Below are 16,537 nucleotides of genomic sequence, written 5' to 3' on the forward strand. Positions count from 1 at the left end.
ATGGCTCCATCTCACATTGACGTTGTAAACAAAGGTTACGTCATATATAGATATATATATATATCTATGTATAGATATATAGATATATATATGCATAAACTTACAGGTGCATTTTTTGCCAGCAGTAGAAGGATGAGACGTCTTCGGTGCTGATACCGGCGTAAATATCTCGCAAATATTTCGCTTTTTCATATTTTTTCCTTATTTCTTCTTCAAAACTTGCAAAAAGTTCTTCCAGCAGGTGTCACTAGTGTTCCTACAGCTGGTTGAAACCATCGTTAAATAGTAGTAGAAGAAGAAGCTGTCGCGTTATTTCCTGTTAGTGTGTAGCAGCAGAGTTTGATTTGAGACATACTATCTGTGGAGAATTAGTTACTAGTTAGTACGTACACTATCCTGATGAATACTAACTTCTAATATACTAAGAGTAGTATGTGATTTGAGACACAGCACAAGACTTGGTATTTCCTTGATTTCGGCCATGACACTTTCAGACAGACATGTTGTACGAGTGCTTCTGCTCTGTAGTGCTGGATCAGCTGTAATGAAATCAAAAGTTATTAACTGATGGTCAGACAAAACTGAGTTCTGAGGAGAGACAATGATGTTTTTAACTTCAAGTGTGTATGCTGGAACAATATTTAAGGTGTGGTTGAAACAGTGAGTAGGTTCATGTACGTACTGAGAGGAGCCAATGGATTCTAGTATGGAATTAAACGCAGTAGTCAAGCTATCATGAACCAATGATCACTTTATCTGGTTTAAGGACCAGGCTGGATACAAACTAAGGGAACAGGGCAAGTTAATATGCTCATTATTATTTAATTTAAAGATACATAATCATCCTCATACAAGCAGGTTTCAGTAAAGAAAACATTTGTAAAATCTGATACGAGTTCATTAATAAGTGCAACTTTTGATGACATGGATCTTGAGCTTAGATCCTGTAGAGCGGTCGATGTTCACTGGTTCTAATGACTGTGAGATTCCTGAGCTCAACCACCAAAAGTACTTTCAACTTAAGAAGGATTGAAGGGGTTCAGGTGTCACTACAATCTTCTTGTTGACAACAAACCACAACCTCAATATTGTTGTTACTCTATCATCATGTTTGTGTTGTTATCATTGTAATATATGATATATATTTATACTGATTATGTGTATTATGCCAGGCATTGTACATCACAGAGATATTGACAATGTTTATGTATTCATGATGTGTGGGTGTGTTTATGGAAGTGCATATGTTACGTACGTGTGTTTGTAATAAACTACCGGAGTAACATCCATGCTGGTGTCTCGTGTCCCTCACTACACCAGTGAAACTAAGAGACGAACCCGAATATATTACAGTTACATCATGTTTAACAAAGTTGTTTCTAATTTATACAAACAAGCTTCAAATATTTAAACAATGATGTGACAATGATCTGATGAGAGTAAATCGTTTAGTGTGTTTTTAAATAAAGTGTTTAAAGTTGAATAGAAAATTAAAAAAGTCTCTTGTTGATGAAACTCGTCTCTTTCACAGCCTGAGCAGTTGTGAACTGTCAGAGAGAAGTTGTTCACTTCTGTCCTCAGTCCTCAGCTCTCCGTCCTCTAGTCTGACTCTACTGGACCTGAGTAAAAACAACCTGTATGATCCAGGAGTGGAGCTGCTGTCTGCTGGACTGAAGAGTCCACACTGTCACCTGGAGACTCTCAGGTCAGAACATCATCTTTTCTACATCATCAAAGCTCAAATGTAAAGTCAGAGGTGGAAACACGAGTCAAAGTCTGTCATCACTTTATAATTATATATATATATAATTATTATCAAAAAATAAATTCAGTCTTATCTAAGTTCTAAAAGAAAACATTATAAACAAATCCTTAATTATTAACCTAATGTAGAGAAAAAAGCCAAATAATAAAATCTTCATAACACGTGTAATGATGGTATAGTGACGTATTTAAATGATGTTGTGAACCATATAGTATGAAAAAAGGCAACACGTCAAGCAGAAGTGCAAATAAAGCACAAATGTGTATATTTATGAAGCTGTTTTGTAATAAAATAACATTAAAGAAAACTTAACATCCTCATAGAGATTTCTTAAAAACATTTATCCACATTTGTACAGTAAGATATAAGTAGATTTACTACACAAACTGTACAAAACATGTTCTGTTGATACATAAAGTATTTAGTCATTGCCTCAACTTGAACAACTTGATCATCTTTATTAACAAGTACAAGTTAAACCTGACGTGAAGCAACAGAATAATATAAAACAATATACCGTAAATATCAATCATTTATGACACTCGGAGCGTAACATTAGATGAAGTTTACTTACTTTTCATTCTCTTTGGTTTTAAATCTTCCATTACTTGTCGCTTCAGTCGGTGTTTCAACAATAAAGTCACATGTCCATCACTTCTGTTGTGGCTTAATGTTGAAGTGTCGTCGCTTTTGCAATCGCATTAGTGTTTGCATTTGTTGTGAGCTTTGTTGGCCACCGTACCTCAAACTGGTTTAGTCTGGTGTCACTGTTTGACCAACATTTATATTGAATTTGAAAGGCTTCCATTTTTTATATGTATTTTAAAAGGCTATGAATGAAAAAATATTGAATCTAGAACATGTATTTTTAAAGTATTGAAGTTAAAATATCAAAATGAATGTGTCAAATAAAGAATTGAAAAAGTCACTTGTTGATGAAACTCGTCTCTTTCACAGCCTGAGCTGGTGTGGACTGTCAGAGAGAAGTTGTTCACTTCTGTCCTCAGTCCTCAGCTCTCCGTCCTCTAGTCTGACTCTACTGGACCTGAGTATCAACAAGCTGCAGGATCCAGGAGTGGAGCTGCTGTCTGCTGGACTGAAGAGTCCACACTGTCACCTGGAGACTCTCAGGTCAGAACATCATCTTTTCTACATCATCAAAGCTCAAATGTAAAGTCAGAGGTGGAAACACGAGTCAAAGTCTGTCATCACTTTGTTCTTCTACTTTTATACGGGTTAAATATAATCAATTCAGTTTTATCTAAGTTCTAAAAGAAAACATTATAAACAAATCCTAAAGTTTTAACCAAATGTAGAGAAAAATGCCAAATAATAAAATCTTCATAACACGTGTAACGATGGTATAGTGACGTATTTAAATGATGTTGTGAACCATATAGTATGAAAAAAGGCAACACGTCAAGCAGAAGTGCAAATAAAGCACAAATGTGTATATTTATGGAGCTGTTTTGTAATAAAATTAACGTTAAAGAAAACTTAACATCCTCATAGAGATTTCTTAAAAACATTTATCCACATTTGTACAGTAAGACATAAGTAGATTTACTACACAAACTGGACAAAACATGTTCTGTTGATACATAAAGTATTTAGTCATTGCCTCAACTTGAACAACTTGATCATCTTTATTAACAAGTACAAGTTAAACCTGACGTGAAGCAACAGAATAATATAAAACAAAATACCGTAAATATCAATCATTTATGACACTCGGAGCGTAACATTAGATCAAGTTTACTTACTTTTCATTCTCTTTGGTTTTAAATCTTCCATTACTTGTCGCTTCAGTCGGTGTTTCAACAATAAAGTCACATGTCCATCACTTCTGTTGTGGCTTAATGTTGAAGTGTCGTCGCTTTTGCAATCGCATTAGTGTTTGCATTTGTTGTGAGCTTTGTTGGCCACCGTAGCTCAAACTGGTTTAGTCTGGTGTCACTGTTTGACCAACATTTATATTGAATTTGAAAGGCTTCCATTTTTTATATGTATTTTAAAAGGCTATGAATGAAAAAATATTAAATCCAGAAAATATATTTTTAAAGTATTGAAGTTAAAATATCGAAATGAATGTGTCAAATTAAGAATTTAAAAAGTCACTTGTTGATGAAACTCGTCTCTTTCACAGGCTGAGATGTTGTCGACTGTCAGAGAGAAGTTGTTCACTTCTGTCCTCAGTCCTCAGCTCTCCGTCCTCTAGTCTGACTCTACTGGACCTGAGTCACAACTACAAGCTGCAGGATCCAGGAGTGGAGCTGCTGTCTGCTGGACTGAAGAGTCCACACTGTCACCTGGAGACTCTCAGGTCAGAATATCATCTTTTCTACATCATCAAAGCTCAAATGTAAAGTCAGAGGTGGAAACACGAGTCAAAGTCTGTCATCACTTTGTTCTTCAGTGAAGCAGCTCATAGATACATTTGTATGTTTGTGTAGCAGGTAAAGATGTTACGTAGTTTATAAAAATATCATCTTAATAAATCATTGTAATGATAAACAAACAAGTGTCAACTTTAAATGAAAATGAAATAATAATCAAAATTGTTTGAGATCTATTCTTACGTCTGAACGTCAACCAATCGACACAATAACTATTTGATTGACATATAGAGCAGCCAATCTAAGCTCTCTTCTCTATAATTCACAGATAATTAATGTTCTTAGACTAATTAGGTTAAATTGGATATTTTACCACGGCACATGTGACCATCGCTCACGGCGCACTAGTGTGTTGCGACACAGTGGTTGAAACTGGTCTAAAGCACAATCCCATCACACAGGAGTTGTCAGACTCTGAAGTCGAGGTTCAACTCCATTAGGTGTTGCTGGTGTTGGTAGAAGACTGTTTACGTGGTGAAGTGTTTTTGGTTGGTAAAACCATAGACATGTATACATAGTTTTTATAGTAATATATTCCTCTAATAATGTCTATCTATCTGCTCTGTGGTTTGAAAAACAAAACCCGTGAAAAAAAAACCTTGACAAATGAGCGATTTCTAATCTCTTTTATAGTATAAACACATCATTCCTCTATAGACATAATGCACTGTAGGAGTGAGTGGCACTGTTCCAAGATGGCCGCCCTGTATACACACTGCTCTAGTGGATGGCAGTAGTCTATGTATATATGTCTATGGGTAAAACAGTTCCTTCCATCACATCTGTAAACATGGGGAACAAGTCATTATAAACTTTCTTTTAATTTTATGGTAATTCAAAGTAAACAGGACATGCAAAGAAAATTATAGTAAACATGATATAAAGTTAAAATGACAATCTGTTCCTGAAATGCTACTTTCATATGGTCTAAGTTCTAAAAGAAAATATTATAAACTCATCTTGAAGTATTAACCTAATGTAGAGAAAAAGCTAAATAATAAAATCATCATAACACGTGTAATGATGGTATAGTGACGTATTTAAATGATGTTGTGAACCATATAGTATAAAAAAAAGGCAACACGTCAAGCAGAAGTGCAAATAAAGCACAAATGTGTATATTTATGAAGCTATTTTGTAATAAAATAACGTTAAAGAAAACTTAACATCCTCATAGAGATTTCTTAAAAACATTTATCCACATTTGTACAGTAAGATTTAAGTAGATTTACTACACAAACTGGACTAAACATGTTCTGTTGATACATAAAGTATTTAGTCATTGCCTCAACTTGAACAACTTGATCATCTTTATTAACAAGTACAAGTTAAACCTGACGTGAAGCAACAGAATAATATAAAACAAAATACCGTAAATATCAATCATTTATGACACTCGGAGCGTAACATTAGATGAAGTTTACTTACTTTTCATTCTCTTTGGTTTTAAATCTTCCATTACTTGTCGCTTCAGTCGGTGTTTCAACAATAAAGTCACATGTCCATCACTTCTGTTGTGGCTTAATGTTGAAGTGTCGTCGCTTTTGCAATCGCATTAGTGTTTGCATTTGTTGTGAGCTTTGTTGGCCACCGTACCTCAAACTGGTTTAGTCTGGTGTCACTGTTTGACCAACATTTATATTGAATTTGAAAGGCTTCCATTTTTTATATGTATTTTAAAAGGCTACGAATTAAAAAATATTGAATCTAGAAAATTTATTTTTAAAGTTTTGAAGTTAAAATATCAATGAATGTGTGAAAATGTTTTAATTTTGAAAATATTTGAACATTTGAATTCAATTACTCAAAAAACTAATTCAACGTTACAACATTTGAAATATTAAATTCAACCATTCAATATTGTGATGCTCTGAGATACTTCCATAGGGGAGACACAGGTGGAAACAATCAGGGGAGAAACCAGACAGGTGACACAGGAGGAAGGGCAAGTGACCTGAAACGAGAGGGAAGTTACTTTTCAAAATAAAACACAAGACAAGGAGCCCAAGACATTCTTTATTATGGTGTGACCGCAAATAAAGCCTTTAAATTATCGAGAAATAAATAATTGAAAAAGTCACTTGTTGATGAAACTCGTCTCTTTCACAGGCTGAGCAGTTGTGGACTGTCAGAGAGAAGTTGTTCACTTCTGTCCTCAGTCCTCAGCTCTCCGTCCTCTAGTCTGACTCTACTGGACCTGAGTTTCAACGACCTGTATGATCCAGGAGTGGAGCTGCTGTCTGCTGGACTGAAGAGTCCACACTGTCACCTGGAGACTCTCAGGTCAGAACATCATCTTTTCTACATCATCAAAGCTCAAATGTAAAGTCAGAGGTGGAAACACGAGTCAAAGTCTGTCATCACTTTGTTCTTCAGTGAAGCAGCTCATAGATACATTTGTATGTTTGTGTAGCAGGTAAAGATGTTACGTAGTTTATAAAAATATCATCTTAATAAATCATTGATAAACAAACAAGTGTCAACTTTAAATGAAAGTGAATAATAATCAAAAGAACATATTTCAAAGTTGAATGTGGTCAGAATGTGGGACTATCACAGCACTAACAACTGCTTCTGTCTCAATGTTTTCTTCGCTTGTTCCCTGAATGAACTTTTGTGTTTGTTCATCTTCAACTGAAGGACATGAAACTACATGCGTACACTGGAAGAGGGAGGAGCTCAGAGTGGCTGCTCTGCATGTCAATCAAATGTTTATTGTGAGGATTGTTTGAGATCTATTCTTACGTCTGAACGTCAACCAATCCACACAATAACCATTTGATTGACATACAGAGCAGCCAATCTAAGCTCTCTTCTCTATAATTCACAGATAATTAATGTTCTTAGACTAATTAGGTTAAATTGGATATTTTACCACGGCACACGTGTAATGATGGTATAGTGACGTATTTAAATAAAGTTGTGAACCATATAGTTTGAAAAAAGGCAACACCTCAAGCAGAAGTGCAAATAAAGCACAAATGTGTATATTTATGAAGCTGTTTTGTAATAAAATAACATTAAAGAAAACTTAACATCCTCATAGAGATTTCTTAAAAACATTTATCCACATTTGTACAGTAATACATAAGTAGATTTACAACACAAACTGGACAAAACATGTTCTGTTGATACATAAAGTATTTAGTCATTGCCTCAACTTGAACAACTTGATCATCTTTATTAACAAGTACAAGTTAAACCTGACGTGAAGCAACAGAGTAATATAAGTAAGTAAGTAAGTAAGTAAGTAATATTTATTTATATAGCGCTTTTCGAGACCAGGGTCACAAACACGCGCTTAAACAAACAAAACAATACTCAAAAAAGTACATACACTTTAAAGATCCCGTAAAAATATATATATATATATATATTGAATCTAAAAATTTTTTTTTTAAAGTATTGAAGTTAGAAAATCAATGAATGTGTGAAAATGTTTTAATTTTGCAAATATTTGAACATTTGAATTCAATTACTCAAAAATCTAATACAACGTTACAACATTTGAAATATAAAATTCAACCATTCAATATTGTGATGCTCTGAGATACTTCCATAGGGGAGACACAGGTGGAAACAATCAGGGGAGAAACCAGACAGGTGACACAGGAGGAAGGGCAAGTGACCTGAAACGAGAGGGAAGTTACTTTTCAAAATAAAACACAAGACAAGGAGCCCAAGACATTCTTTATTATGGTGTGACCGCAAATAAAGCCCTTAAATTATCGAGAAATAAATCATTTAAAAAGTCACTTGTTGATGAAACTTGTCTCTTTCACAGGCTGATCTACTGTCGACTGTCAGAGAGAAGTTGTTCACTTCTGTCCTCAGTCCTCAGCTCTCCGTCCTCTAGTCTGACTCTACTGGACCTGAGTGACAACGACCTGTATGATCCAGGAGTGGAGCTGCTGTCTGCTGGACTGAAGAGTCCACACTGTCACCTGGAGACTCTCAGGTCAGAACATCATCTTCTCTTGGTTCTGATAAGTTTCTAAAAGTGTTTCTCCTTCATTTCAGTCTGTCAGGGTGTTGGATCTCAGAGAGAGGTTGTTCTTCTCTGGCCTCAGCTCTGACATTGAACCCATCCCACCTGAGAGAACTGGACCTGAGCATGAATCATCCAGGAGGACCAGGACTGGAGCTGCTGTTTGCTGGACTGAAGAGTCCAGACTGGAGACTGGAGACTCTCAGGTATGAACAGAGCAGCAGAACTCACTGACTGGACTCCAAAGATCTTCAGACTGAACATTTGATGCTCAGACTCTTCATCTGAACTGAGCACATGAATCCAAACTCTGAGTTCCTCCATGTTCTCCTGCTGGACACCAGTGGAAGCATGAAGGAGACAGTTGAGACTGAGCAGCCTGTTTATAGATCCATCTTTGTTGTCATCAACAGTCATGACTGAGTCGTCCACTGAGAATGAAACAATATTCATGAAACATCTGAATCAAATGAATCTGATCTTCTGACTCTTTCTTCCTCCAGGCTGTCGACCACATTGGTTTGACCTTCATAAATAAATGGTAAGTTTAATTCCATTGATTGACTTCAACAATCAAAGCTCATCTGCTGACACAGCAGTTGAAGGTCTTTGTGGACCTGGACTTGATGAAGAAGATTCCAGAACAAACGTGCAGATGTTAAAGACTCACAGTTACAGTATCAAGTGAAGCTCTGATTCCAAATCTTCAAGTCCTTCAGCTCAAAACTCTTCAGGAGCTTCAACATCAACATTGTTTCAGTTTGACTGTCAGTGGAGAACAAAGAAATATTTCTGTCAAATATTTGAAATCAGACGTGAGTTTGATCATCAACTCACAATGTTGAGTCACTTTAAACATCATTTCACACATGAATCACTTCATATTGAATCATGTGTTCACTTGAACATCTTCATCACAACTAGACTAGACTCATGTTAGCTACATGCTAGTTTAGCTGCTGACTTCATCTTCAAATCTGACATCCAAGATGATTCTGGGATGTTTCAGTCACATGGTTCTTCTCTCAAGTTCTCAGAAGAATGTTGACAGAACATTGACTCGTCTCAGTTTGGATCAGTATATGATCGTCAAGACAACGTTCTTCCACCATCATCACCTCATGTCTCTTCTTCTCTCAGTCTTCACTCTCACTGGACTCACACACAGCAGCGCCTCCTACTGTCCAACGACAACAGGAACTTGATGGAGGATCAGGATTATCTGGATCATCCTGACAGATTTGAAAAGCTGCGACTGGAGGTGGAGAGGAAGTGAGACTATCAGAGTGACTCTCAGAAGAAACACAAGAAAATATTTTATTAAGTCAAATGTTTCCTAACATACCTGCTGGATTTTTTTCACGTTTGTTTGTTTGTGACTTTTATGATCGTTCTCTAGTTAAACCTCTTTTACTCTGAAAGTAAGTGGTTTAATGTTTATTTTTTCAAACTGTACTTCTCAACAGTAGCTAAACATGATCGTGACAGATTGACTTCATCTCATCTGTCGCCTAGAAATGATGTCATCAGAGGAACAGAGCGAGAGAAACATGAATTAAAAAAGATCAACAAATTCAATCCTCTATTCAAACAGCTTCAAAATCATACAGTTCTTTGCACAATATTCTCAAAATCACACTATATTATATTTTATAAACTGGTCATTATTCTTTTAATCGACAAGTGAATCTACACTTTGACAAATGTATCGTGAGACAATCTTGATCCAGTTTAGAGAGTTTTTCTTTTATTAACTGCAAATGAAAGTGTGTTAAAGTAACAGTTCAATGTATTCAACATTATTTAATCATGTAATTTTAGGTAAAATAAAACTATTACAACAGTTCTAGAATCATGTGATGTTTTAAGTCTTTTGTTGTCTTTTTATGTCACAAATCTGAAGTAATAATTCACCCAAAATTCAAACTCATTTTCTACTCACCCTTATGTCGACTCAGGGTTGGGATTATTTTCAGAGAAATCTCTTCTTTTTAGAGTCATAGACAAAAATGTTTGTTAATTTTAATGTAGCGACTGGAGCTCAGTTGTCTTCGTCTTCATCTTCGTCCAAAAAGACACTTAAAAACATCCAAATACCTCCATACTGCTCGACTGTAACGTCCATCTTGGATTGAAGCCTCCACGTGAGAAGAATTATTCATAAAAACGCTTAAATGAATCTATATTTTAAATGTGTTTGTAGTGAAAGATCTCAGTCTCTCAGTGTAAATCTTGTGCACTGACACTTTCAATGTGTTTGATGAGGAAACACTAGCTGGAGCTGAGACTGAGAACTTCAATAAATATATTTAATATTTAAACATTTAAAAATAAACACGTACTTGGATTAAACCTCAAATCATTTTTAAACGGAGGCGCCACCTACTGAGCATTAAAAATGATGACACTGTTAATGAAGCTTCATCTCCCATCACTAGTTTTGGATGACCAGCATGTCAGGGTAAGAAGAACACGCCGTACAACAGTGGTGCTTATTGAAGCCTCTAATATATATCCTAATATATTCAATGGCTACATAAGGGTTTTTACAAACAACAGGTTTGTGATAACAACTTTCTGTGATGTATTACAAACAACACTTATTTACTTTCTGTGATGTGTTGAAGAGTTGGATTGAAAAAACATTGACTGTAATCTACAGTTTCACCACTAGATGATGTAATTTCCACAATTGTTAGTGAATAAATAAACACACCAGTCACTCTATCATCACCTGTCATGGTTCACTCCATCCCTGTAGTGAGGAATACATATTAGTTACCTGGATGTAACTCTAGTTCTATTATTACATGCAAAGCCCTCTAACACGCTTCGCTATTGACGCTGTACACGACCACGATGCAGCTTGACAGACATCTTCAGCCGTCACTCCTCTGAACAGGGCGGCCGAAGATGCTAAGCCCCTGGTGGATTAAAAAAGAATAAATAAACAGAAAAGAGTAAAAAAGCTAAAAATCCAATCCCTTATTTACTAAAAAATAATAAAACAATAGTAAATTTATGACTTATTGTTAAAATATTAAAATGTTATTTAAAGTAATAATTGAAAATTAAGAAAACTAAATAAACATGAATACTGATAAATGCAATTGATTCAATTAATTAATAATGAAATATTTACACCAATTGAGTCAGAAAAAAGGCAATTAAGAAGTAAGTCAAGAGAAACCCAGCAGGGGGCAGCAAAGCAAACACAACACCCAAGATCAGAAATTGAGAGTAGAAGAAGAGACAAAAACAGGAACTAGTGCTGTGTCTTAAATAGCATACTTCTCTTAGTATACTAGAAGTTAGTATGCATCAGGATAGTGTACATACTAACTAGTAACTAATTCTCCACAGATAGTATGTCTCAAATCAAACTCTGCTGCCTTAACTAACAGGAAATGACGCAACAGCTTCTCCTTCTACTACTATAAGAAAAAATATGAGAATCGCAATATTAGCGAGATATTTAAGCTGGTATCAGCACCAAAGACGTGTCATCCTTCTATTGCTGCTGAAAAGGCTCCCGTAAGTATACAGTATATATGTATATATATATATATACAGTATATATATGACGTAACTACCGTTTAAAACGTTATTAAGATGGAGCTGTTTAGGGTAGAAAGTGTCCATCGAACCACATCAGTTTTGTGGGTATTTTAGTGACAATTTAGTGTGCATGGCGCACTAAATTTCGCATACACAGAATTGAGACACACTTACGCACTAAAAATACTAACTTTGAGTACGCAAGTACGCGATTTGAGACACACTTACGCACTAAAAATACTAACTTTGAGTACGCAAGTACGCGATTTGAGACACAGCATATATATCAACAAACGATCACATATGTGCAAGCAGTCAATGACACACTTTAGATAAGCAGTGTTAGCTAGACAAAACAACAAAAGTGACATGCAATGTGACCAATTGAGATTTGACCAATTGAGAGTTGATCAATTTTGAGTTGATCAATTGACCATGTGAAATAGGAGGAGAGGGTGGTTAAGATAATGGGGTCAAAAGGTCATTAATACATGCAAAAACAAAGGATGTCAACAATCAATGTTAATTGTGTTATTGTTATTGAACACTGCAGAAGAAGGAGAAAATTGAAATGTGAGTTGTTTTAGTTTTTCTTCTTAACCCAATTATAACACTAATAAACTGTATATATACATATATACCTTAATTTAGAAACAGGAATAATTGTAAAATAACTTTTGTCAACAAAGAATGTTACTTCATGAAGAGAGAAGATAATTATACTAAACCCAACCAAAATACTCGATGAAGGGAAGAAAATAAAGAAATATTGAAAACAATATTACTGATAACAAGAAATAATTGAAATCAATAAAAAATAGTAAAATAGAAATGACAACAATTGGTAAAGGTAAGAGAAAACGTAAGAAGGAAAAAATTGAAAGGAAAAAAAATTAATTAAATCAGAACACCAAAATAGGAACCTGAACAATCACTTTACACATTAACTTTAATTAATATTACTTTCTTTCATAAAAAAAAACAGTCTAGAGAATAGAATTCAAGATGACGAAAGACTTTTTGTGCGAGGATGAAACAGCAGGGGGGGTCAGTGAGGAAAAGAGGGAAGTCTTAGAAATCCAACCTCTAAGTGAAACCACTCCTACCAAAAAGGAAACTTTCTTTCGGAGCTCAGTTGCCTTGCAGCAGCTGACAAGACAACCTCTGCCAAGAAGCAGTTCTTATCAGCAAGAGATAGTGTCCAAAGACACACACACATGGACTCTCAGCCAAGTCACAGAAAGTCAGAGATCTTACACAAATGAATAACACAAATGAATGCCAACTTTCACAATAACCGCAGCGAGAAAAATTCTCCAAAGATAAAAATATACAGAGACAGACAATTTTAACTAAACAATATGTTATGAAAATACGACGACAACAGTATTTTACCAAAACAAGTCTAGAGACACACTATGCTACCTGGAACGAGACTCTAACCAGCCTCTCGTGTCTAAAGTGTCGAAGTCACTATCGCGAGAGCCTCTCGATCGCTTAATACGCTTCCAAACACCCTGGATAGGAGCCTCTCAACTATTCCATCTATTTAAACCCCCGTCAAACTAACTCTAAACTAATCACCAATGAGACAATATCCATCACCATGATTGTTCGGAAAAATTAACTAGCCCTGACTATACTGCCAAATACCTGTGGAGTCTCTCAACACAGAAACACAATGAGATCTAACTGGCCTACACACCGGCTGGCAGAGCCTCCAGACCAGGATATTGGGAGAGACCGCTCAAATCCCACATATCCCCAAATTAATGATAGCTACTTGGTTTACAGAAAAAGTACCTCTACATTAATCAACCATAGGCCAAGTATCCTAACTAGTTTAGGAATCTGGAAGAACGTCAGATGCCCCATAGAGGGAGCCGGTTATACTTCCACCCCTACTCTGAATCCCAGGGGTTACCAGGTCGTGTAACTCCGTCTCCTCTGCCTATCAATTTAACTTAAATTCTAATCAACGTTTTTTCAACGATGCTTCTTCTTCCCGGGACACGATAGTGTCGTCTACACTTAAAAAAACAACATACAACAACTTACCATGCAATACCCAAAAAACAAGCATCAGCTTAAGAAAGCACTATTGAAAAATATAATCTAAATTTGTGACAGAACCAGAGACTTACGTTTATTCTTTCAGGCAACCAAAACTTATATAAAATATAAATATATGTAATCTTTCCTAACCAAAAACATAAACTTTAAACTTTCTTACCTGATTCCTGAAGTAAGGTATGTGGTGCGCCTGGTTGCATAAGAGAGCTCAGAGTTCGCCTCGGAATCGAAAAGGACTTCAAACCACCACTCAACGCCATCCGGGTCACGGCACCAAGTTGTGAGGATTTTGTGTTTGTGTTAACCGACCCCTCCACAGTCTCGTACGTGGTGGTGGAAAATGAAGGACAGACACATGGATGAGTTTAAGAAAAATGCGTGTTGAGTGAATTATGCAAAAGTCAGAGACAAACTTACATGAACACGGGCGCTAGCAAGCAGAGAGATCTATCACAGACGTCTTCGAATGCCAGAACACAAAGATCTCAAAAAATGGTGGATCTTTTATACTAGAATATTCAGGTTAACACCTCTAGTCAACTGTACATGTAGGATTGGTCAGTAACTGTAAACACTTGATTCTAAGATGGCCGCCACACGTGGTCGTTGTGGAAATTCACCGAAGGTTGTTGTCTTCTAGAGAGAATCTGTTCCCAGCGACTTGCTGTCCTGTTGTGTCTTTCAGTGTGAGATCTCAAATAGGTTCCCACAGACTTGCTGGGAATCTGGGATTGTTTAATCTTTCTCAGTGTGTGCGAGGCTTTATGTGACCTGGGCCTGAGGTGTTGCATCGAGTGGATTCAATGCAAGAAAATTTTATATGAATTAAATATAAAAGATTATCAGTCAATCAAGTGACTATTTGAAATGTGTGTCAAATCTAGGTGATTGATTACAGTAAAGTTGTAATTTCCTTACAGCTCTAAGGCCATCAGGGGCAGTGTGACCTGCTGCCTCATAATATTTTGAGAATTGCACTACAAATTCAATGAGCAAAACGTTGAGGGGATACTCCAGCTCCAGCATTCTTTGCCCCGTTACAGACAAACAGCTGATTGGATTTACGTAAACTAGCTGTGCATCTGACCTAACAGGCCAAAGCTCGCACTGGACACAGTGAATGCCGCTGCCTAGCCTCCTCGTCTTGATGAGTGAAAGTAGCTCTCAAGCTATCTGGTCCCATAGTGGGACCAAATGACGAGTCGAAAACTCCAGCACCCAAATATAAAAAATCGCTTTACAAAGGTATGACCTCTGGTCGTAAAACGACCAAAACCATCATGTCCTACATTCATGGCTGACCGCAAAAACCGCCAGCATAGATGCGGCACGACCCCTCGTCCAGTAACTCCTGCAAGAAAGCAGGATCTCCGAGACTGGAGATGAAGAAGCTGTGAGTCCTTTCTTCTTGCAACAGGCTTCGAATACACACCAGCGTGACACATAAGCTTTCGACGTAGTTGGTGCCTGAGTACCCTGAATACGGCATTTAGTGTTACCCTCTCAACATCCAAACCATGACGCGACGCCCCAGAATCAGAACAGGCCATCGTTCCCCCACTGTCAACTGAGCCAGGTCCAGGAACCATCTGGCTCCTGGGCTCTCTGGTAGTACCATTAACACAGTAAGATGCTGAAAACCTCACTCTGTCTAAGAAAGATAGCATGAGTCTCACTGGTGGGAAATCATACAACAGACCCCTGGGTATCAACGGATGGGACAGAGCATCTACCCCCAGAGGTGGTCCGTCTGTAACCTTCAGTGAAAACCAAAGGGGGCACTTTGTGTTCTCCCTGGAGGCAAACTGGTCTCCCGAACAGGCGCCAGATCTGTGACGTTGTATCTGGGGTACAGCTTCCACTCCTCCTGAAGAGCACCCCCTCGAGACATTCGATCCGCTCCCACATTCAACAAACCCGGAATGTGTCGAGCTCGCAGGGACAAAACATACCTGTCGGCAAAACTCAGAATGGAGGCTGCCAAGCATTGTAAACCCGGTGACCTCACTCCTCCCTGCCTGTTCAGATATGCCACTGTTGTGGAGTCGTCTGATCGAACCATCACATGTCTCCCTTCAAATTGAGGAGCAAAATGGTGGGGAACCTTTTGAACCGCTCGCAGTTGTAGGTAATTGATGTGTTTCGGTGTGTTCGACCACACTCTCCCCCCACAGGTCCCACCCCAGCCGGTCAGGGACTGAAATGTACACAACCAATCTGACTGCTTTCTGGAGTCGGCCCTAGAGAGTTCCAGAAGACTATGTCCCTCATAACGAAGGCAGGAACAATCAACATGTGGCCCTTGTCTCGAACTGGATGAAGTCGGAGACCCCCAAAACCACTGTTGAAGACTTCTCATATTTAACAAGCCCAGTCTGACCACAGGGTGGGCCGCTGCCATAAGACCCAGGAGTGATATGAGGTTTTTTCAAACCCTGTCCAACTGGCGTAGTAATGACACCCTTATCTCGCTAGTCCTGGAGTCTAGATGCAGAACGAGGTAGGACATTTGTTGACTTGGTTCTAACATGCTTTACTCCATGTAGTGCAGGAGAAGCAGGTCTTTGTTCTATAGGGACACCGGATGGTGAACTATATATATATATCACTGAGTAGATAGATGATGTAGATCCGAGGTGACTGAGTGAAAAGGGGAGACGAATGGCGGGAGGGCCTATATAGAGGGGCGGGCCCTTCCCCCCAGTTTGGCGGAGAGTAGATTACATTTATACAGGTTCAGAGGCGAAAGCCTCAATG

At 37.4% G+C, this 16,537-nt stretch overlaps 1 protein-coding gene across 1 annotated transcript in view; it reads left to right on the forward strand.

The window, feature by feature from the left end:
- Window positions 1–16,537, forward strand: part of LOC148085221 (uncharacterized) — a 337,696-nt gene that overhangs the window by 150,192 nt on the left and 170,967 nt on the right. The window contains exons 10-11 of the mRNA XM_087783363.1: window positions 1,532–1,705; window positions 2,723–2,896. Coding sequence (XP_087639489.1) covers window positions 1,532–1,705; window positions 2,723–2,896 — 348 coding nt within the window. The remainder of the gene's footprint in view (window positions 1–1,531; window positions 1,706–2,722; window positions 2,897–16,537) is intronic.

Source organism: Callionymus lyra, chromosome 2 (assembly GCF_982586985.1).
Source record: "Callionymus lyra chromosome 2, fCalLyr1.hap1.1, whole genome shotgun sequence".
In the NCBI taxonomy this organism is placed as follows: Eukaryota; Metazoa; Chordata; class Actinopteri; order Syngnathiformes; family Callionymidae; genus Callionymus; species Callionymus lyra.